The sequence below is a fragment of the Simochromis diagramma genome, unplaced genomic scaffold, assembly GCF_900408965.1.
Source record: "Simochromis diagramma unplaced genomic scaffold, fSimDia1.1 OVJJ01000141.1, whole genome shotgun sequence".
Classification (NCBI taxonomy): Eukaryota; Metazoa; Chordata; class Actinopteri; order Cichliformes; family Cichlidae; genus Simochromis; species Simochromis diagramma.
Genome location: NW_024387350.1, coordinates 1,075,722 through 1,097,671, shown reverse-complemented (window position 1 = coordinate 1,097,671; position 21,950 = coordinate 1,075,722). Strand labels below are relative to the sequence as shown.

General features: G+C 44.6%; 2 protein-coding genes across 8 annotated transcripts in view; both read left to right on the top strand.

The window, feature by feature from the left end:
* LOC120718390 overlaps positions 1–21,950 on the top strand; it is a 38,626-nt gene that overhangs the window by 3,127 nt on the left and 13,549 nt on the right. The window contains exons 1-4 of one of the 4 annotated variants that reach the window (XM_040006938.1): positions 20,109–20,424; positions 20,591–20,637; positions 21,182–21,253; positions 21,597–21,730. In XM_040006938.1, coding sequence (XP_039862872.1) covers positions 21,648–21,730 — 83 coding nt within the window. In that variant the 5' untranslated portion in view covers positions 20,109–20,424; positions 20,591–20,637; positions 21,182–21,253; positions 21,597–21,647. Of the gene's footprint in view, positions 1–20,108; positions 21,254–21,596; positions 21,731–21,950 lie in introns of those variants that run through there. The other 3 variants (XM_040006936.1, XM_040006937.1, XM_040006939.1) reach the window with 3 other exon arrangements.
* LOC120718389 lies at positions 1,612–13,947 on the top strand. 4 transcript variants are annotated; one of them, XM_040006935.1, is made up of 5 exons: positions 1,612–1,761; positions 2,305–2,376; positions 2,720–2,850; positions 3,453–4,301; positions 4,919–7,087. In XM_040006935.1, exons 3-5 carry the CDS (start codon positions 2,768–2,770, stop codon positions 5,739–5,741), a joined length of 1,755 nt encoding a protein of 584 aa, XP_039862869.1. In that variant the 5' UTR covers positions 1,612–1,761; positions 2,305–2,376; positions 2,720–2,767; the 3' UTR covers positions 5,742–7,087. The 4 variants fall into 4 exon arrangements, 3 of the variants coding, with proteins under 3 accessions (XP_039862869.1, XP_039862868.1, XP_039862867.1); XR_005692472.1 differs by adding an exon at positions 13,818–13,947 and having other exon boundaries at positions 1,612–2,850; positions 4,919–6,105; XM_040006934.1 differs by having other exon boundaries at positions 1,612–2,376.

The following is a 21,950-nucleotide window of genomic DNA, read 5'->3' as shown; positions in this document are numbered from 1 at the left end:
CACTGCTGTGTATCCCTCATGGCCTCTCATCAATAGTCATAGCAGCTTGCATATTAACTATCTGATGAACAGAATCAACTTTCTGAGATTTGCGTACCTGGATTATTGAGCATGCATCTCTTTAGTTGTTTCAAAGGACAAAAACAGTGAATATTTTTTTGAGAGTAAAATGAAAATGTTGAATAGAATGAAAGTAATAAAACAAAGATGAAAGAGAGGAAGAAAATGGTTTGTGTTCCTGTGTCCTGACTGGTTGTAGCACATAAGTGTAGATGAATGTTTACGATAACAATAAATCAGAAACAGATAAACAGTGATGTAAATCAGATGATTTGTGGGAAACTCCAAAGACTGCAGGGTTTACTGATGTGCTTTAGACCATAAAGTTTGTTCTACCAGATGACAAGTTTTAACAACATATAAAATTAGACGTTAAAACTCAGCTACAAACATGTGTGTGTACATACACAGATATATAGACAAATTGATGTTTTTGTTGTTTTCATTTCTGACCAGTGATCCTGAACTCATGCCTGATGGTTCAAATACTACTGTTAGATCAAAGCTGCTGGTATTTTACAGAAATCAGTAATCAGCGGTAAAATGTCGTTTAAGTTAACGACTGAAAAAGACTTGCCTTTAACTTTCTGCTGCATGTTCACTTTACAGGGACCACAGCGTCATTCGATCTGCACTGCAGTTAGCTCATCTTTAATAAACCCACCCAATTAAAATCCAGGGGCATGTTCAAATAATTAAATAGTTTTGCTCAGGAACGTTCCTAACTAAGAGAAGTGACCTGGAAGTGTCTGTATGGTAACAGGTACAAATGCTCTAGGTGCTTAGCAAAAGAGCTTGAGTGCTGTCTTTATAACCTCCTTTAGCAGTGAATATACTGAACCATCATTTATGAAAGGAGAGGAGAAATATCATCCCAATAGCCATCTTATTATTCAATTAACAAAGCCAATGAAGTTAGCTTTGTTAATTGTACTGACAGTACACTGTCTTTATACTAGATGGTATAAAGTTTGTCTGAAGGTTAAATTCAGTGAATGGATCTAAGAGCCATCAGCTAAAAATCATATTAATCTCTGCTTCACTTGCTGCAACCCAAAAGCAGACACAATACACAGAATCTAACAGGTTTATTTGTGGGCAGGAAACAACAGAATATAAGGAACATCACAGGGCAGGATGTGTGAAGTGGAGGAGAGTACAGTTAGTGATGTAGCAGAGCTTGTTGTGGGTATTGTGTGATATGAACAGCAGGGTTTGTCTTGCTTATTTCACAAGGGAGAGCACTGGAGGGGAGATCCATGGGAGTCGCGATGGAGGGGAAACTTCCAGAGGCGGGCCGCTGCTCCGAAAGAGAAAGTTAAATAACTTGCTAACATCCATGGACATGAAATTTTCTGAGAGGCTACACGTAAGCTGAACTGCTGAGAGTAAATCAGCTGGTTTACAGGAACTCTCATCTGTTGTGTAAACACACTGTCACTGCTGTAAAATCAGCTGATCAGAGGTTCAAAGTCTCCTTTCAGGTGTGTGATGGACAGTTTTAAGATTCTTCTACTTCTCTGTGTCAAGATGACCTTATTAATGAATTAAAAAAAAGGTTCATATCATCATATTCTGTCTCTAATTGTTCAACTTGTTCAACTTAACTTGTGTCCATAAATGACTCTTCTTATTCTTCTCGGTCTAAAACCAGGCAGACTGCTGCTGTGCTCTGTGTTGTTGTCCGATCTGTTTCCAAAGGTAAAGTAAATCCTCACAAAGACAAACTGTGTGAAAATAGATTTATTTCAGACTTATGTATTAATCTGGTGTCAGTGGTTGATGTCCAAGCTCGTGTAGTTGACGGTTCGTGTGGTCCTCAGATCATCTCCACTGGGATTTAGAGGAACACTGTTCTTAAACAGAGAACTGAAATAAATTATTATAATTTTAAAATGACTCCCTGTATGTTCACATCTCCCTGAATGCAGTTGTGACTGTGAGGTAGACTCTTGCTTACAGAGCTGACACGTACAGAGGACGAGATTAAACTCTGTGTCTTATCTTTTATGAAGAAGTGGAAACACAGAGCTGCTGCTGGAACCTTAATTTGTTTACTTTCATAGAGTGAGAATGTCTGTTAAAAACAAAAACTACTGATAATATAAATAATCCAGATGACGCAGTGAATTTTACTTTAAGATTTTTTTTTCTTTCGTTTTCTTTGTGTAAATCCCGGGGATTACCCTGGTGTCTGTGCTTTCACTTTCACCGTGTTTTTATTTGCCTGTGATCTTGATTCAGGCTACATAAAGATCGCTGAACACCTCACATATTCAGATTCCTTCACTCACTCACTTGTGCTCTCCAAAGCAGGTAAGGCAAACAGTCTGATTCAGACCGAAAGTTTTACGTCTTCATGTGTGGTGATTGTTGTTGCTGCTTTCATTGGTGATCTATGTGATCCACTCTGTACATACTTTATATCATAGTTGGATTATTGATCAGCAGACGTTATGAAGGCTTCAATTTAACAAGCTGGTGACATTCAATTGTTCACAGAGGTTTTCTGTCATTCAGCTAAACTCAAAAATCAGGTGGACAAAATAATAGAAACAGTGTAAATCTGAGTGGGCGTGTCTTTGTTCACTTTGAAGATCTTTAAAACAGAATAATATCACTGTGCTACAGCTACACTTGACTTTTGGTTCTTCTTCAGGTCGCAGGAGGAGGAGCTGCTTTGTGCTGAGCTGATTATCGACTGAATATGGACAAAGACGAACTCGAACTCATCATGGCTCTGAGAGCCATGGCTTTTTTAGAGGCGATGGAAATGCAAGCGGAAATTCTGTGAGTCTCTCACGAACAAATTTATTTAGAAGATAATAAAGATTTTCATATTTCAGTCACTGTACAATGAAGAAAACTATTTAAATTAATTGTGTCTAAATCCACTTTTTGAATGGGGCTTTTTGAACATTATGGGGTGGTGGAGATTTGAAGCTGTGACAGAAATCAAATGAACATGAATCCAGTTTTAAAAGAAAAAGCAGAAAGAGACCTGAGTGATAAACCTGAGGTCATACCTGCCTCCATTTTATTTTTTTACATGAAATCCTTCCTCACAGAGTTTGTTATAATTATAGCAAATCTTCTGTTAATAGGATGTAGAGTCACGACTTCTGCAGGTCTTTTATCTGTGGTTCACTGCAGAAGTTTAATGTAGTGATTAGAAGTGAAACTCAGCTAAAGTCAAACTCTATAGTGACAGGCTGGACATGCTGTCTGTCACAGGGTGGCAGAAAACTTGTATGATTAAAAATATCACAACAGATCTACATACCTGTGCTGATATATGACCTCACTCTCTTTAGTATCACACTGATCCAGTCAAAGCTTTCTGCACTTGCTAAAAAAAAATATTTATTTTTATTTTTGTTGTTTTATAAAAGGAAAAGGCTGGCTGCTGCATGTCGCCCTGAAAGTCCCAGGAGCTCTGCTGAAAGGAAAAGATTAATAAAACTTGCAACAGAAAACTGCAAAGACGAAACTGTCCTGCAGTGGCTGAGAGAAAATTCAGAGTCTGGCACCTTCAGAAAACTCTCAGACATGTTTGATTTCCTGAAAAGTAAAATTGATGAGGAAGAAAAGAAGAACCACAGCGACACTGTTGACATAATCTTTGTGGCACATGGAGCAATCACAGACTCCATGATCCCAGCCAAGTGTTTGCTGCCTCTGCCCACCATCACCGACCTGGTCCTGTACTCTCCCTGGAACTGTGCCACCACACCTGAAGTGACCTATGGCATTGCAACAGGGAAAATGAGGCCAGAGCACAGGATTTTTTACCGTAATCTTCCACTACCGTTTTTATTCCATAGTGTAACTGTTGTTTACAAACAGCATCCCCCGAACCTGCCAAACTACTGGAACTCACTGAAGAAAGTGGGAGGACGCATGATCCCAAATATCAGTGTTAGCCCTCTGCAGCCACATGACGGTGTGTGGGAAAGATTTAAGTCTCTCTCAACAAAATATGGTCCACCAGGAAGAAACCACATCGTCATCCCGTTCATCGTCCCAGGAGAGAGTGAAAGTGTCCCGTTCTCTGCCGTTGCCTTGGCTCTGTCCCTGGTGCTCCTCTCTTCCAGGTTTAAAGCCACCGTGCACCTTGATGCCTGTCTGAGTGATAAGTCTACAGGACAGAAATCTGACAGGAAGTATCTGCAGGAGCAGTACTACTGCACTGAAGACAACACTGGGATGACCTGCTCACCAGATGCCTTCGATGTGAACTGGTGGGATTATTTTAAAAGTCTATTTAATGCACTCCATCCACATCTTATCGTCTTTTCTGTGTCTGTTTTTAGAAAGCTGTTCCGGAAACATCAAACTATAAAAGCAATTGTTTTATTTGTTGTTGTTTTTTTTCTTGTTGAGGTCAGATTTAAAAAGAAAGTCACACAGAAGTCGTATTAGAACATATGTTTGAGTTTAATTACAATTGCAGATGCTTCCAGTAGTTTAAAGGTGTCTGCTGTCTATCAGCCAGTTTCACTTCTTTAATGAAGCCTACATTAACCAGCCTCCAGATTGTTTTGCACTTTAATGCACTTTATTGTCTAGTTTAGCTCCATGCTGAGCTTCCGCAGGTCTATTAGCCATGGTTCACTGCAGAAGTTCAATGTAGTGATTAGAAGTCTATAATGACAGGCTGGACATGTTGTCTATCACAGGATGGTAGGAAGTATTTTATGATTAAAAATATCACAACACAACTAAACAGTTGGCATCAGTTATGACCTCACTCAGACACTTAAAGGTTCAGTTTTCTTTAGTCTCACAATGATCCAGTCAAAGATGTCTGCACTCACTAATTTGTGTCTGTGTGTGTGTTTGTTTGTTCTTCTAAAAGGGAAATGCTGAAAAGATTAATAAAACTTGCAACAGAAAAGTGCAAAGATGAAACTGTCCTGCAGTGGCTGAGAGAAAATTCAGAGTCTGGCACCTTCAGAAAACTCTCAGACATGTTTGATTTCCTGAAAAGTAAAATTGATGAGGAAGAAAAGAAGAACCACAGCGACACTGTTGACATAATCTTTGTGGCACATGGATCAATCACAGACTCCATGATCCCAGCCAGCTGTTTGCTGCCTCTGCCCACCATCACTGACCTGGTCCTGTACTCTCCCTGGAACTGTGCCACCACACCTGATGTAACCTATGGCATTGCAACAGGGAAAATGAGGCCACAGCACAGAGTTTTTTACCGTAGAAAAGAAAAAGGCGACAAGATTCCTCTTGACAAATATCAACCCATGAACCTGCCAAACTACTGGAACTCACTGAAGAAAGCTGGAGGACGCATGATCCCAAATATCAGTGTTAGCCCTCTGAAGGAAGATGATGGTACATGGCAAAGATTTAAGTCTCTCTCAACAAAATATGGCCCACCAGGAAGAAACCGCATCGTCATCCCGTTCATCGTCCCAGGAGAGAGAGAAAGTGTCCCGTTCTCTGTTGTTGCCTTGGCTCTGTCCCTGGTGCTCCTCTCTTCCAGGTTTAAAGCCACCGTGCACCTTGATGCCTGTCTGAGTGATCAGTCTACAGGACAGAAGTCTGACAGGAAGTATCTGCAGGAGCAGTACTGCTGCACTGAAGACAACACTGTGATGACCTGCTCACCAGATGCATTCAATGTGAACTGGTTTGATCGTATTAAGAGTCTTTTTAATTAGATGCAGTCGTCCACATCTTATCGTCTTTTCTGTGTTAAATGTTTTAAAACTGTTTCAGAAACATCACAAAAACAGTTTTATTGTTTCTCTGAAAAAAGAAACCTACACAGGACTCATGTTAGAACATATGTTTGAGTTTAATTACAATCACAGATGCTTCCAGTAGTTCAAAGTAGCCTTCAGTCTAATGAAGCCTACATGAACCAGTCTCCAGATTTTTGTGCACTTTAAGCTGTTTGTGTTGTTGCTGCTTTTCCTCAGAGCTCAGGCTGGACTTCAGTGTACAGACTGTCTTATACTTTATCCTGACAGAAAAGAGTACACAGCACTTTATTGTCTAGTTTAGCTCCACACTGACATGGAGGTAAACCTGCAAACAGCTGAGCAGACAAAGACATACAGTGTGTTTAAACTCTGCCTCTCTGTGTAATTTATACACCTTAATGTATCTATTTTTTTATGATGAAATCAAACTACATTTTGGATTCTTGTATCATTTGTACTTTCTTGACTTTTTATATCAATGTCATTTAAAACATAATGACTTTAATTCATTGCTGGGATGTAATTGAATCATAGTCACATGTGATAACATCAACTGCTCTTTATGGAGCTCACAGGTGGAAGTGAGTTTCAATCAGCAGGCATGATTAAAATGAATGACCTGTGAAAATGAAGCAGAAATTAAACTTTAATAAATGAGCACTTTATCTGCAGAGGATCGACTCATCTGCTTCTCGGTGACATTTAGAGATTATACACAAAACACAAAGGTAATAAGAAATAGACAACCTGAATGTCCATTATGTGTGTACCTTTACAGATACACTCAGTCATGTTTTTTTAAAATATATATTTTCATTTTCCTCTTCATCCAACAAAGTTGACTCTGTTCATGTGGTTGCAGCATTTTCAGTGTGAAAATTTTCCCTCCTTGAAGTGACTTCTTCCTCCTTATAAACAGTGCAGCTGCATAGTGATTGAAACCAGCACCACACTGAGCCAGTTTTTTAAATGTGAAAAATGGGAGTGGACATCCCTAAGATGAGAATCCCATCAGCATACACTGCTGTGTATAACTCATGGTCTCTCATCAATAGTCATAGCAGCTTGCATATTAACGATCAGATGAACAGAATCAACTTTCTGAGATTTGCGTACCTGGATTATTGAGCATGCATCTCTTAGTTGTTTCAAAGGACAAAAACAGTGAATATTTTTTGAGAGTAAAATGAAAATGTTGAATAGAATGAAAGTAATAAAACAAAAGATGAAAGAGAGGAAGAAAATGGTTTGTGTTCCTGTGTCCTGACTGGTTCTAACACACAGGTGTGTATGAATGTTTACAATAACAATAAATCAGAAACAGATAAACAGTGATGTAAATCAGATGATTTATGGGAAACTGTAGTCTGCAGGACTTACTGATGCACTTTAGACCATAACGTAAAACTCAGTTACAAACTTGTGTTTGTGTATAGATGTGTATTTAGATATATAGACAGATTGATGATTTTGCTGTTATTTTTATTTCATCACAAAGCTTTTATTTCTATCCAGTGATCTTCAACTCATGTCAGATGGTTCAAACACTACTGTTAGATCAAAGCTGCTGGTATTTTACAGAAACACACTTTAGTGCAGGTACTTGTATGTACTTTTAGTGGTAACTGTGACCAGTGTGACTCCTAACTTATCATAGTTTCATGACAATCTTTACCTGAACGTAAACAATCAGCTAGCAAAGTGAAAGTAAACAACAAGTGAAACAAAACTAAACAGTGAATGAAACAGAGCAGGAACACATTCTCCAGAGAAAAAGGGGAATAAAAACAGTATAATCATGTCACCATAGTGTCTCTACAACTTTACAAAGTCAGACTCAGTTCAGTACTCATGAACGTGTTCACTCTCATAGTCTTCGTGCGGTCTTTGTGGTAAATGTCTCCCCCGCGTAGAGACAGTTTAAGTTAATAACTGAAGAGAGTTCATCTTTAATGAACCCAACTGATTACAATCCAGGGCCATGTTAAACCTGGAAGCGTCTGTATGGTGACATGTACGAATGCTCTAGGTATTAGGAAAAGAACTTCAGTCCTTCATTTATTACCTCCTTTAGCAGTGAATATATTTATTCATCATTTATGAAAGGAGAGGAGAAATATCATCCCAACAACCATCTGACTATTTGATTAACAAAGCTAATGAAGTTGCACAGATTATGCATCATGTACAGGCTATGACCTGCTGACCTGCTGTAGAATTCAGTTGCTCTACACAACTGAATTCAACAAGATGTAAAGAGATGTTTCATGAGTTGTCCAGACATACTTCCACTCTCTGCACTGAGAGTACACAGTCTTTATACTAGATGGTATAAAGTTGGTATGACAGTGAAAATCAGCGAATGGATCTAAGAATCGTCAGCTAAAAATCATATTAATCTCTGCTTCACTTGCTGTAAGCTACCTCTGAGCATTAAGCCACAGCCACTGTGCACCAGTCACACATTATTCTTTACTTTAAACCAGTACAGTGCAGCAAACTAACCCATCAAAACATGGATAAGTGGCAGCAAAGCAACTGAGTGAACAATAGAAGACAAAATGTGGCGGGGTGTGGTCTGCGGTGCCGCTGCAGGGGAGGCCGACACACCTGAGAGGCATCTGCAATCACACGTAGCCAACTGTTGTGATTGTGGATGGTGTGCGTCAGGCTGTGAGCTGTGGAGCAGCAGCCGACTGTGTTTGTACAGCAACCGCGTGTGTGTAAAGTCTGCTGCAAAGCATGTACATGTCGTCAGGTCTGCCGTGGTTCGGTTACACTATAATATTAAAAAAATGTTAAGAGGTTAAACACAGAATAAAACACAGATGATGTAGACAAACCAGCAGAGTGTGAGTGTGTGTGAGAGGAAAAGTATAGTATTAAAAGTTCTGTATGACTGTGTGTTTAAGTTGCTTTCATCAACACTTTGGGGTTTTATTAGGTTTCGAGGTTTCTGCAGCAGGAACTCTTTTAGCCACAGATCACTGCAAAATGTCACAAGAGAGTGGTTAGAAAATTAGAAGAAGCAGAACCAGCACACTGTGTCTCAGAACTCTACATGTGAGCTGAACAGCTGACAGTAAATCAGCTGGTTTACAGGAACTCTCAGCTGTTGTGTAAACACCGTCACTGCTGTAAGTCTCCTGCCAGGTGTGTGATGGAAGATTTAAGATTCTTCTACTTCTCTGTGTCAGGATGATCTTAATGAATTCAAAAGTTCCATAATGTCATATTCTGTCTCCATGTAATCGTTCACATATACCACATGTTGCTGTATAAGTTTGATGGTCTGTGTTCTGTGACCATGGTGGGTAAATAACTTGTGTCTAAAAATTATTCTTGTAGGCAGACTGCTGCTGTGCTCGGTAATACAGGGAGTGCAGAATTATTAGGCAAATGAGTATTTTGTCCACATCATCCTCTTCATGCATGTTGTCTTACTCCAAGCTGTATAGGCTCGAAAGCCTACTACCAATTAAGCATATTAGGTGATGTGCATCTCTGTAATGAGAAGGGGTGTGGTCTAATGACATCAACACCCTATATCAGGTGTGCATAATTATTAGGCAACGTCCTTTCCTTTGGCAAAATGGGTCAAAAGAAGGACTTGACAGGCACAGAAAAGTCAAAAATAGTGAGATATCTTGCAGAGGGATGCAGCAGTCTCAAAATTGCAAAGCTTCTGAAGCGTGATCATCGAACAATCAAGCGTTTCATTCAAAATAGTCAACAGGGTCGCAAGAAGCGTGTGGAAAAACCAAGGCGCAAAATAACTGCCCATGAACTGAGAAAAGTCAAGCGTGCAGCTGCCAAGATGCCACTTGCCACCAGTTTGGCCATATTTCAGAGCTGCAACATCACTGGAGTGCCCAAAAGCACCAGGTGTGCAATACTCAGAGACATGGCCAAGGTAAGAAAGGCTGAAAGACGACCACCACTGAACAAGACACACAAGCTGAAACGCCAAGACTGGTTTTTCTAAAGTTTTATGGACTGATGAAATGAGAGTGAGTCTTGATGGGCCAGATGGATGGGCCCGTGGCTGGATTGGTAAAGGGCAGAGAGCTCCAGTCCGACTCAGACGCCAGCAAGGTGGAGGTGGAGTACTGGTTTGGGCTGGTATCATCAAAGATGAGCTTGTGGGGCCTTTTCGGGTTGAGGATGGAGTCAAGCTCAACTCCCAGTCCTACTGCCAGTTTCTGGAAGACACCTTCTTCAAGTAGTGGTACAGGAACAGTGTTGGGTAAGTTACTTTAAAATAGTAACTTAGTTACATTACTAGTTAGTTCTCTCAAAAGTAACTCAGTTACTTCAAGTTACTCATTACTTTCAAAGTAACTAGTTACTAGGGAAAGTAACTTTGGTTTTACTCAGAATTCTCTTGTTAATGTGTTTCTTCCATAACTTTGCCAGTCTTCTAGCTTGCTTACTTGCCACAAGTGCACTGTGCCACCTACCAATAGAAAGGAAAAGATAATGTGCATATTTCCACGAGAGAAATCCCACGCCTGGACCGTCATTGACTGCTGCCATGATTCTAGCCTACGTCACAGCGTCATGTGCGCCTTTTACATCCAACATGAAAACTGCAGTCGTGGTGCTTTCGATTGTACTCAGAACTCGGAAATTCTGCCTTCTGAATAGGAAGATGTTGGTAACACCAGACTGCAGATGAGCTGCATACAGGGCTGGAATGGGACAAAAAATTGGCCCGGGCATTTTGACTAGAGACCGGCCCACCATTATAGGAAAAATCATAAAGTCTTTGAATGAAAATAAACACTGTTGTGACAGTGATGTACACTGTTTTGATGGTATATATGCATCAATCTATCAATTGTTTGTTGTAAGATTCAGATAATTATTTTTTAAAAGCGAGACATTTTAAATGAGAATAAGAAAGAAAAGTATTTCCTTGTGCCCCCCTTTCCCTGTTAATGCCCTACATGCCCCCCTGGCAACACTTTGCTAGATCCGCCCCTGCACAGTTACCAGCTGTCAGCTACCTAAAAAAGGATCCTGGGGTTATTTGTCTCTCAGAAACAGTTCATAACTTCCCTTCAACTCATTCATGTCACCTAAAAGGTAAACCTGTTTCTCCATCACCTGTTCAGCTCTGATGATCCAGTAAGGACATCTCCTGGTTTCATCTTCATGTTTCCCTCTCACCACATATCCAAACCATATCATGACCAGCAGCTTTTTTGCAGCTGTGGCTTCAGCAAACATCAGCTGTACTAGAAATTAAGATTAAATAAATTCTAACAACAGCTGATCAAGTTTAAACGTGCTGCTGTTGTTTAGCGCGACATCCGCTGGTTTCCTCTTTCGGTGCAAAGTGAGCGATAAACAAACAAGAGAGCCGATCAGCTGATCATTGATCAGTTTTCATGATTGAAGTAGAAACAGGAGAGGGAGGGGGGAGAATGAGAGAAGAAGAGGCAGCTGTGCAGCAAAGACACAGAATAACTCCAGCTTTGTGCCTTTTTCATTGTAGCTGAATTACGGGACAAACTGTTCCTTTTCACCTCAATAAGAAACGCGTAATATTTTCTCTGAATACCAGGCGGGACGGTTGGCAACTCTAATAACTTATGAACAAAATAAAGTTCAACATCATTAACTTCATAGCACCACCCAGCTGTATAGAAACTCCGTCATGCTAGCTAGCACGCAGTACGGAAAAAGTCAGAATAACGAAAATAAACTCCACCTAAACTTGGTTCATATCTGACCCAGAGAGACTGCAGGTCATAACTTCTTACCTGAAGTTCAGTTCACACTTGGACCGGCGGCCGCCTCGGGTCTCTTTTCCTTCTGCGTCCCTTTTCCTTCATCCACCTGCTGGCCTCCACCACTTGCTAATGTTACTGAATCTGTGGAAGCTCCGCGATAGCCACCACACGAAGTAACGAGTAACGACCCTATCTAAATCCCAGTAACGAGTAACGCGTTCCTGATTTTGGCATAATAACTAGTTACCGTGCTCGTTACCACAATAATAACGTAGTTACTGTAACGCGTTACTTAATAACGCGTTAGTCCCAACACTGTACAGGAAGAAGTCTGCATCCTTCAAGAAAAACATGGTTTTCATACAGGACAATGCTCCATCACACGCGTCCAAGTACTCCACAGCGTGGCTGGCAAGAAAGGGTATAAAAGAAGAAAAACTAATGACATGGCCTCCTTGTTCACCTGATCTGAACCCCATTGAGAACCTGTGGTCCATCATCAAATGTGAGATTTAAAGGAGGGAAAACAGTACACCTCTCTGAACAGTGTCTGGGAGGCTGTGGTTGCTGCTGCACGCAATGTTGATGGTGAACAGATCAAAACACTGACAGAATCCATGGATGGCAGGCTTTTGAGTGTCCTTGCAAAGAAAGGTGGCTATAGTGGTCGCTGATTTGTTTTTGTTTTGTTTTTGAATGTCAGAAATGTATATTTGTGAATGTGGAGATGTTATATTGGTTTCACTGGTAAAAATAAATAATTGAAATGGGTATATATTTGTTTTTTGTTATGTTGCCTAATAATTATGGACAGTAATAGTCACCTGCACACACAGATATCCCCCTAAAATAGCTAAAACTAAAAACAAACTAAAAACTACTTCCAAAAACATTCAGCTTTGATATTAATGAGTTTTTTGGGTTCATTGAGAATATGGTTGTTGTTCAATAATAACATTATTCCTCAAAAATACAACTTGCCTAATAATTCTGCACTCCGTGTATTGTTTGACCTGTTTGTAAAGGTAAACTAAATCCTCACAAAGAAAACCTGTTTGTGTGAAAATGGATTTATTTCAGATTTGTGTAACCATCTGGTGTCAGTAAAGTGGGATCCTTTGGCTGATGTCTGCAATCGACACAGTGGTGCCTGATCGTCCTGGAAACAGGCCTCTAACCTTGTGTAGTTGAGAGATCGTGTGGTCCTCAGATCATCTCCACTGGGACTTTGAGGAACATTGTTCTTAAACAGAGAACTGAAATAAATTATTATATTTTAAAATGACTCCCTTCATGTTCACATCACCTTGAATGCAGTTATGACTGTGAGGTAGACTCCTGCTTATAGTGGTAACACTTACAGAGGAGGAGATCAAATTCTGTGTCTTATCTTTTATGAAGAAGTGGAAACATGGACCAGGATTTCAAGACCCCAAACATGGAGCAATCACAGACTCCATGATCCCAGCCAAGTGTTTGCTGCCTCTGCCCACCATCACTGACCTGGTCCTGTACTCTCCCTGGAACTGTGCCACCACACCTGATGTAACCTATGACATTGCAACAGGAAAAATGAGGCCAGAGCACAGTTTTTCACCGAAGACTTTCACTATGCAATTGTTGTTCACAATTATCAACCCCTGAACCTGCCAGACTACTGGAACTCACTGAAGAAAGTGGGAGGACGCAAGATCCCAAACATAACTATTAGACCTCTGCGGCCAAATGATGGTGCATGGCAAAGATTTAAGTCTCTCTCAACAAAATATGGTCTACCAGGAAACCGCATCGTCATCCTGTTCATCGTCCCAGGGGAGAGAGAAAGTGTCCCGTTCTCTGTCGTCTGCTTGGCTCTGTCCCTGGTGCTCCTCTCTTCCAGGTTTAAAGCCACCGTGCACCTTGATACCTGTCTGAGTGATCAGTCTACAGGACAGAAATCTGACAGGAAGCATCTACAGGAACAGTACTGCTGCACTGAAGACAACACTGTGATGACCTGCTCACCAGATGCATTCAGTGTGAACTGGTTGGAGCGTTTTAAGAGTCTGTTTTTAATTAGATGCCCTCATCCACATCTCATGGTCTTTTCAGTCTATCAGCCAGTTTCACTTCTTTAATGAAGCCTACATGAATCAGTCTCCAGATTTTTGTGCACTTTAAGCTGTTTGTGTTGTTGCTGCTTTTCCTCAGAGCTCAGGCTGGACTTCAGTGTACAGACTGTCTTATACTTTATCCTGACAGAAAAGAGTACACAGCACTTTATTGTCTAGTTTAGCTCCACACTGACATGGAGGTAAATCTCTCTGTGTAATTTAATCATATCACCTGTATTCATCTATTTTATTTATCATGAAATCAAACTACATTTTGGATTCTTCTATTATTTGTACTTTCTTGACTTTTTATATCAATGTAGTTTAAACATAATGTCATGGTCCGCGGCCCGGCGTCCGAGGTGCTGATGGGATGCCCACTCCCGTGGGCGTGGCTGCTAACTCCACACCTGCATCCCATCCCAGGGGATCACCAGGTGGACTATTTAATCCTGCCCAGCCTGCTGCTCCACGCCAGTCCGTAGTCGTCCTTCAGCGGTAACGTACACCTGCGGGAAAGCCCTTATGCAAACTTATCTGTGTGAACTAACACTAACTCTGCCCTGTGTACTCAGATCACAGCTCGGCGTGTTTGAGCCACCAGCCTGTCCACCTGCCCGTCCGGAAATTTGGATCACGATCAGCCCCAGCTGCCTCGACCTTTCTGGAGCTTCTCCCCACGGACCCTCACCCCTCCCTCCGGTTCCCTCGGCCCCGCTATCATCGTAAGACGCGTACTCTACCTCCCCTCGTATGCTGCCGTTTCCCCCGCACCCCAATAATCCTTTTTCCTTTTTCTGTTTCAGCCTCCCACAGTCCCGCTCTCGGCGTTCCAGCGCGACTCGCCTCCCGGTCCCTCGGTTTCTCTGGTTCCGTGCGTTTTTTCCCTTCTACCCTCCCGGGACACCCTCAGTTATAATAAAGTTTATTTTTTGTTCTCTCGTACCTCTGTGTGTGTGTTCTGCTCCTGGGTCCAGCTTGTGCGTGGAACTTCGGTCCATGACAGTACGGACTGGCCAGTATGGACCCAGCAGATCCACTCCGCTCCGCCATTAATAAACAGGGCGCTATTCTCGGTCGCCACGATCAGCAGCTCCAATCCCTCCAAGATCGCTGCCAAGAGCTCAGTGACACTCAGGAACACCTGCGAACCAAGCCGCCCGACCCCGTGCTCCGCAGCGTTTTGCCCCCGCCTTTGGAGCCCTTCCACGGGGAGTTAGACCTGTGTGGGGGGTTCCTCTTTCAATGCTCCTTGTTCTTCATCCGCACGCCACACGCCTTCCCCACGGATGCAGCTAAAATCTCCTATTTCGTGGGTTTGTTACGGGGACGCGCTTTAGCGTGGGCTGAGGCCTACTTAACCTCTCACTCCATTCGCGATTGCGATTACGATAATTTCCTGGAGGAGTTCCGGGCTACGTTCTCCCCTCCGGTCTCAGAGGATGACGCCACGCAGAAGTTGCTGGGGCTCCGTCAGGGGCGGCGCAGTATCGCGGAGTACCTAGTCGAGTTCCGTACCAGAGCGGTCGCCGTGGGTTGGCCCGATTCGGCCCTCCGTGGGGTTTTTTTTACGGTCACTAACCGACCAGATGAAGGACCAACTAGCTTTTCACGAGGAAACTAAATCCTTCAAAGAATTGGCTTCCCTCGCCCGTAGGATCGATAGACGCCTGCGGGAGAGGGATGCCGAGCGGCCTCTTAAGCCTATGGGCTTAAGCCGTATTGCGCCCCGGGATCCGTGTTTCTACGCCCACGGCTGCGTGTGCGCGCTCTCCGTCGCCTCCCCCGCCCGAACCCATGCAGATCGGCTGCTCTTGGCTTTCTCCGGAGGAGAGGGAACGCCGATTTTGGGCTGGGGAATGCCTGTACTGTGGGAGGCCCGGTCACCACATCGCTGTTTGCCCGGTCCGCCCAAACGACCCGGCCCACCGATAAGTCCGGGGATACGGGTGGGCAGCACTTTAAGCACTACTAGACCCCAATTATTACTGTCCGTTACCCTCGTGACTAATAACCAGACCTTTACATGCTCCGCGCTGGTGGACTCCGGGGCGGAACAGAACCTCATGGATGAGAGACTGGCTAAGAAGTTAGCGGTGTCTCTTACTCCACTCGAGCCGCCCATCCCTGCGTCCACATTGAATAATCAAGTGTTTGCTTATATCACCCACCAAACCGCGCCAGTACAGTTAGTCGCATCAGGAAACCACCAGGAGCAGCTTTCCTTTTTCACTTTTCCCGCTCCTGACACCCCGCTTATCTTAGGTTACCCCTGGCTACAGAAACATAACCCTCACATTGATTGGGCCGGAAAGAGAATCGCGAGCTGGAGTGTGTTCTGTCTGGCGAACTGCTTGGGGTCTGCCGTTCCCCCCGCTTCAACGAAACGGAACCCAGCTCCGCCACCCGCACCAGACCTCTCTTCCGTGCCCCCCGAATACCACGATCTTCGACAGGTGTTCAGTAAGGACGAGGCGCTCTCACTACCTCCTCACCGTCCTTATGACTGCGCCATTGATTTACTCCCGGGAGCTTCGCTGCCCTCTAGCAGACTGTACAACCTGTCTCGCCCCGAAAGAGAAACCATGGAGAATTACATCCAGGAGTCGCTAGCGGCAGGGCGAATCAGGCCGTCGTCCTCCCCCGTCGCTGCGGGTTTTTTCTTTGTGGGAAAGAAGGATGGGACGCTTCGCCCATGCATCGATTACCGGGGTCTAAACGACATCACCGTCAAGAATAAATATCCCCTCCCGCTAATTAATTCTATTTTTGACTCACTCCAGGAAGCCACAGTCTTCACCAAGCTGGATCTGCGGAACACCTATCACCTGGTTCGGATACGTGAGGGTGACGAGTGGAAGACCGCCTTCAACACCCCACTGGGGCATTTCGAATATCTGGTGATGCCATTTGGGCTAACTAATGCCCCGGCGGTTTTTCAGGCTCTAGTCAACGACGTGTTACGGGACTTCCTAAATGTGTTTGTTTTCGTATACCTAGATGATATTCTGGTCTTTTCCAAAACACCCGAGGAACATCACATCCAGGTGAGGAGCGTGCTACAACGGCTGCTCGAAAACAAGTTGTACGTCAAGGCGGAGAAATGTGAGTTCCACGTTTCATCTATTTCCTTCTTGGGTTACATCCTAGCAGGTGGGCAGGTGAAGACCGACCCGGTGAAAGTCAAGGCAGTGTTGGAATGGCCGGTTCCGGAGTCACGGAAGAAGCTTCAGAGCTTCCTGGGGTTTGCGAACTTTTACCGCCGCTTCATTCGGAACTACAGCCAGGTGGCCGCGCCTCTCACCCAGCTCACCTCACCCAAAGTGCCCTTCACCTGGTCCCCTGAGGCCCACGCAGCCTTCACTAAGTTAAAACGGTTATTCACGTCCACACCTATCCTAACCCATCCAGACGCTTCTAAGCAGTTTATTGTAGAAGTTGACGCGTCCGATGCGGGAGTGGGAGCGATTCTCTCCCAGCGGTCTGGGCTTCTAAATAAGCTCCGGCCGTGCGCCTTCTTCTCGCGCCGACTCACCCCCGCGGAGAAGAATTACGACATCGGCGACAGGGAACTTCTGGCTGTTAAACTCGCTTTAGAGGAATGGCGCCACTGGCTGGAGGGGGCCGAACAGCCCTTCCTCATATGGACAGACCATAAAAATCTACTCTACCTGAGAACCGCCAAGAGGTTGAATCCACACCAAGCCCGCTGGTCTCTGTTCTTCGCCCGCTTCAACTTCACGCTCTCCTATCGTCCAGGGTCGCGGAACACCAAGCCCGATGCGCTCTCCCATCAGTATTCCTCCGACAGTGGAGCGCCTCCCCCCGCCACCATCCTACCCGCCGCCTGCGTGGTGGGCACTCTCACCTGGGAGATTGAGGAAACCATTCGCCGAGCTCTCCCGGGGGACCCCGATCCAGGGACCGGACCACCCGGACGGCGCTTCGTTCCTGCCGCCGCCCGTGGAGCTGTCATCCACTGGATCCACACAGCACGATTCACGTGCCACCCAGGCGTAAGCAGAACAACGCACCTCCTCAAAAAACATTTTTGGTGGAAAACACTAATAAGGGACGTGAGGGACTATGTGTCTGCCTGTGCCGTCTGCGCCCGTAATAAGTCATCCACCAAGCGCCCCCCAGGTCAGCTCCACCCGCTCACTACACCCCACTGGCCCTGGTCTCACATCTCCCTCGACTTTGTTACCGGTCTCCCTACCTCTTCCGGAAAGTGTGTCATCCTCACCGTTGTAGATCGGTTTTCTAAAGCCGCTCACTTCATCCCGCTAGCCAAGCTGCCCTCGGCCGCTGAGACTGCCCAAACGTTGGTTACTGATGTTTTCAGGCTCCACGGAATCCCCTTGGAAATTGTCTCCGATCGAGGTCCCCAGTTCACCTCACAGGTGTGGAAGACCTTCTGCTCCACTCTCGGCGCCAAGGTCAACCTAAGCTCCGGCTTCCACCCGCAATCCAACGGACAAACAGAGCATCTCAATCAGGAGCTGGAGACTATGCTGAGGTGCGTGGCTAGTCAAAACCCCTCCTCTTGGGTTACCTACCTGCCCTGGGTGGAGTACGCCCACAACACCTTAACCTCGTCCTCCACCGGTCTATCTCCCTTCGAAGCGTCCCTCGGATATCAGCCTCCACTCTTCCCTGAAGAGGACTTAACTCTCTCCGTCCCGTCGGCTCCACATCACCTTCGGCACTGCCAACGTGTATGGCGCTGCATTCGCCGCGCCCTCCTGCGCGCGAAGGAACGACATGCGCACTACGCCGATCGCCGCCGCGCCCCAGCCCCTGATTACCAGCCAGGACAGAAGGTCTGGTTGGCAGCTGGGAACATCCCACTTCGGGGGACATCCCGCAAACTGGCTCCCCGTTTCATTGGGCCATACGAGGTAGACCGGGTCATCAACCTGGTGGCGGTCAGGCTCCGGCTTCCGGCATCCCGGCGAGTGCATCCCACGTTCCATGTGTCTCAGCTTAAACCAGTCCGCCTCAGTCCCCTGTGCCCTCCTTCCGTGCCCCCTCCTCCCGCCCGGCTCGTCGGCGGCCACCCGGCCTATGCGGTCCGGCGGATCCTGGCAGCGCGCCGGCGCGGGCGCGGTTGGCAGTATCTTGTGGATTGGGAGGGGTACGGCCCCGGGGACCGCCTCTGGGTCCCGCGCTCCTTCGTTCTGGACCCTCGTCTCATCTCTGCTTTCCGTGCTTCTCTCCGCAGGCGGGGTCCCGGCTGGTCGCCTGGGGGCGACTCTTGAGGGGGGGGGTACTGTCATGGTCCGCGGCCCGGCGTCCGAGGTGCTGATGGGATGCCCACTCCCGTGGGCGTGGCTGCTAACTCCACACCTGCATCCCATCCCAGGGGATCACCAGGTGGACTATTTAATCCTGCCCAGCCTGCTGCTCCACGCCAGTCCGTAGTCGTCCTTCAGCGGTAACGTACACCTGCAGGAAAGCCCTTATGCAAACTTATCTGTGTGAACTAACACTAACTCTGCCCTGTGTACTCAGATCACAGCTCGGCGTGTTTGAGCCACCAGCCTGTCCACCTGCCCGTCCGGAAATTTGGATCACGATCAGCCCCAGCTGCCTCGACCTTTCTGGAGCTTCTCCCCACGGACCCTCACCCCTCCCTCCGGTTCCCTCGGCCCCGCTATCATCGTAAGACGCGTACTCTACCTCCCCTCGTATGCTGCCATTTCCCCCGCACCCCAATAATCCTTTTTCCTTTTTCTGTTTCAGCCTCCCACAGTCCCGCTCTCGGCGTTCCAGCGCGACTCGCCTCCCGGTCCCTCGGTTTCTCTGGTTCCGTGCGTTTTTTCCCTTCTACCCTCCCGGGACACCCTCAGTTATAATAAAGTTTATTTTTTGTTCTCTCGTACCTCTGTGTGTGTGTTCTGCTCCTGGGTCCAGCTTGTGCGTGGAACTTCGGTCCATGACACATAATGACTTTAATTCATTGCTGGGATGTGACTGAAGCAGAGTCACATGTGATAAAATCCACTGCTCTTTATGGAGCTCACAGGTGGAAGTGAGTTTCAATCAGCAGGCATTATGAAAATGAATGAACTTTGAAAATGAAGCAGAAATTAAACTTAAATTAAATTACATTAAATAAATGAGCACTTTATCTCCAGAGGATCGACTCATCTGTTTCTCAGTGACATTTAGAGATTATATACAAAACACAAAGGTAATAAGAAATAGACAAACTGAATGTCCATTATGTGTGTACCTTTACAGATACACTCAGTCATGTTGTTTTTAAATATATATTTTAATTTTCCTCTTTATCCAACAAAGTTGACTCTCTTCATCTGGATGCAGCATTTTCAGTGTGAAAATTTTTGCTCCCTGAAGTGACTTCCTCAGCCTTATAAACACTGCAGCTGCATAAAGGACAAAAACAGTGAAAGTTGTAAAGAGTGAAATGAAAATATTGAATAGAACGGCACAGGGCAGATTGTGTGAAGTGGAGGAGAGTAGAGTTAGTAATGTAGCGCCAGCTTGTTGTGGGTATTGTGTGATATGAACAGCAGGATTTGTCTTGTTTATTTCACAAGGGAGAGCACTGGAGGGGAGATCCATGGGAGTCGCGATGGAGGGGAAACTTCCAGAGGCGGGCCGCTGCTCCAAGAGGGAAAGTTCGCCAACACCCACAGACATGACAGTTTCTGAGAGCGCTACACGTAAGCTGAACTGCTGAGAGTAAATCAGCTGGTTTACAGGAACTCGTGGTTGTTGTGTAAACACACTGTCACTGCTGTAAAATCAGCTGATAAGAGGTTTAAAGTCTCCTGTCAGGTGTGTGATGGACAGTTTTAAGATTCTTCTAATTCTCTGTGTCAAGATGACCTTAATGAATTAAAAAAAGGTTCATATCATCATATTCTGTCTCTAATTGTTCTACTTGTTCAACTTAACTTGTGTCCATAAATAACTCTTGTTATTCTTCTTGGTCTAAACCCAGGCAGACTGCTGCTGTGCTCTGTGTTGTTGTCCGATCTGTTTCCAAAGGTAAAGTAAATCCTCACAAAGACAAACTGTTTGTGTGAAAATAGATTTATTTCAGACTTATGTATTAATCTGGTGTCAGTAGTTGATGTAAATTATTATAATTTTAAAATGACTCCCTGAATGTAGTTGTGACTGTGAGGTAGACTCCTGCTTACAGAGCTGACACGAGGAGGAGATTGAATTCTGTGTCTTATCTTTTATGAAGAAGTGGAAACATGTACCATGATTTCAAGACCCCAAAGAGCTAAACTAGCAAAAACCTAGAAAATGAACAACCTCTACTGTGTTTGTATCTCTGCCTTCACAGGTTGGTATGAATGAGCCTCACAGAGCTGCTGCTGGAACCTTAATTTGTTTACTTTCATAGAGTGAGAATGGCTGTTAAAAACAAAAACTACTGATAATATAAATAATCCACATGACGCAGTGAATTTTACTTTAAGATTTTTTTTCTTTCGTTTTCTTTGTGTAAATCCCGGGGATTACCCTGGTGTCTGTGCTTTCACTTTCACCGTGTTTTTATTTGCCTGTGATCTTGATTCAGGCTACATAAAGATCGCTGAACACCTCACATATTCAGATTCCTTCACTCACTCACTTGTGCTCTCCAAAGCAGGTAAGGCAAACAGTCTGATTCAGACTGAAAGTATAACGTCTTCATGTGTGGTGATTGTTGTTGCTGCTTTCATTGGTGATCTATGTGATCCACTCTGTACATACTTTATATCATAGTTGGATTATTGATCAGCAGACGTTATGAAGGCTTCAGTTTAACAAGCTGTTGACATTAAAATGTTCACAGAGGTTTTTTGTCATTTAGCTAAACTCAAAAATCAGGTGGACAAAATAATAGAAACAGTGTAAATGTGAGTGGGCGTGTCTTTGTTCACTTTGAAGATCTTTAAAACAGAATAATATCACTGTGCTACAGCTACACTTGACTTTTGGTTGTTCTTCAGGTCGCAGGAGGAGGAGCTGCTTTGTGTTCCTGAGCTGATTATCAACTGAATATGGACAAAGACGAACTCGAACTCATCATGGCTCTGAGAGCCATGGCTTTTTTAGAGGCGTTGGAAATGCAAGCAGAAATTCTGTGAGTCTCTCACGAACAAATTTATTTGGAAGATAATAAAGATTTTCATATTTCAGTCACTGTACAATGAATAAAACTATTTAAATTAATTGTGTCTAAATCCACTTTTTGAATGGGGCTTTTTGAACATTATGGGGTGGTGGAGATTTGAAGCTGTGACAGAAATCAAATGAACATGAATCCAGTTTTAAAAGAAAAAGCAGAAAGAGAGCTGACTGAT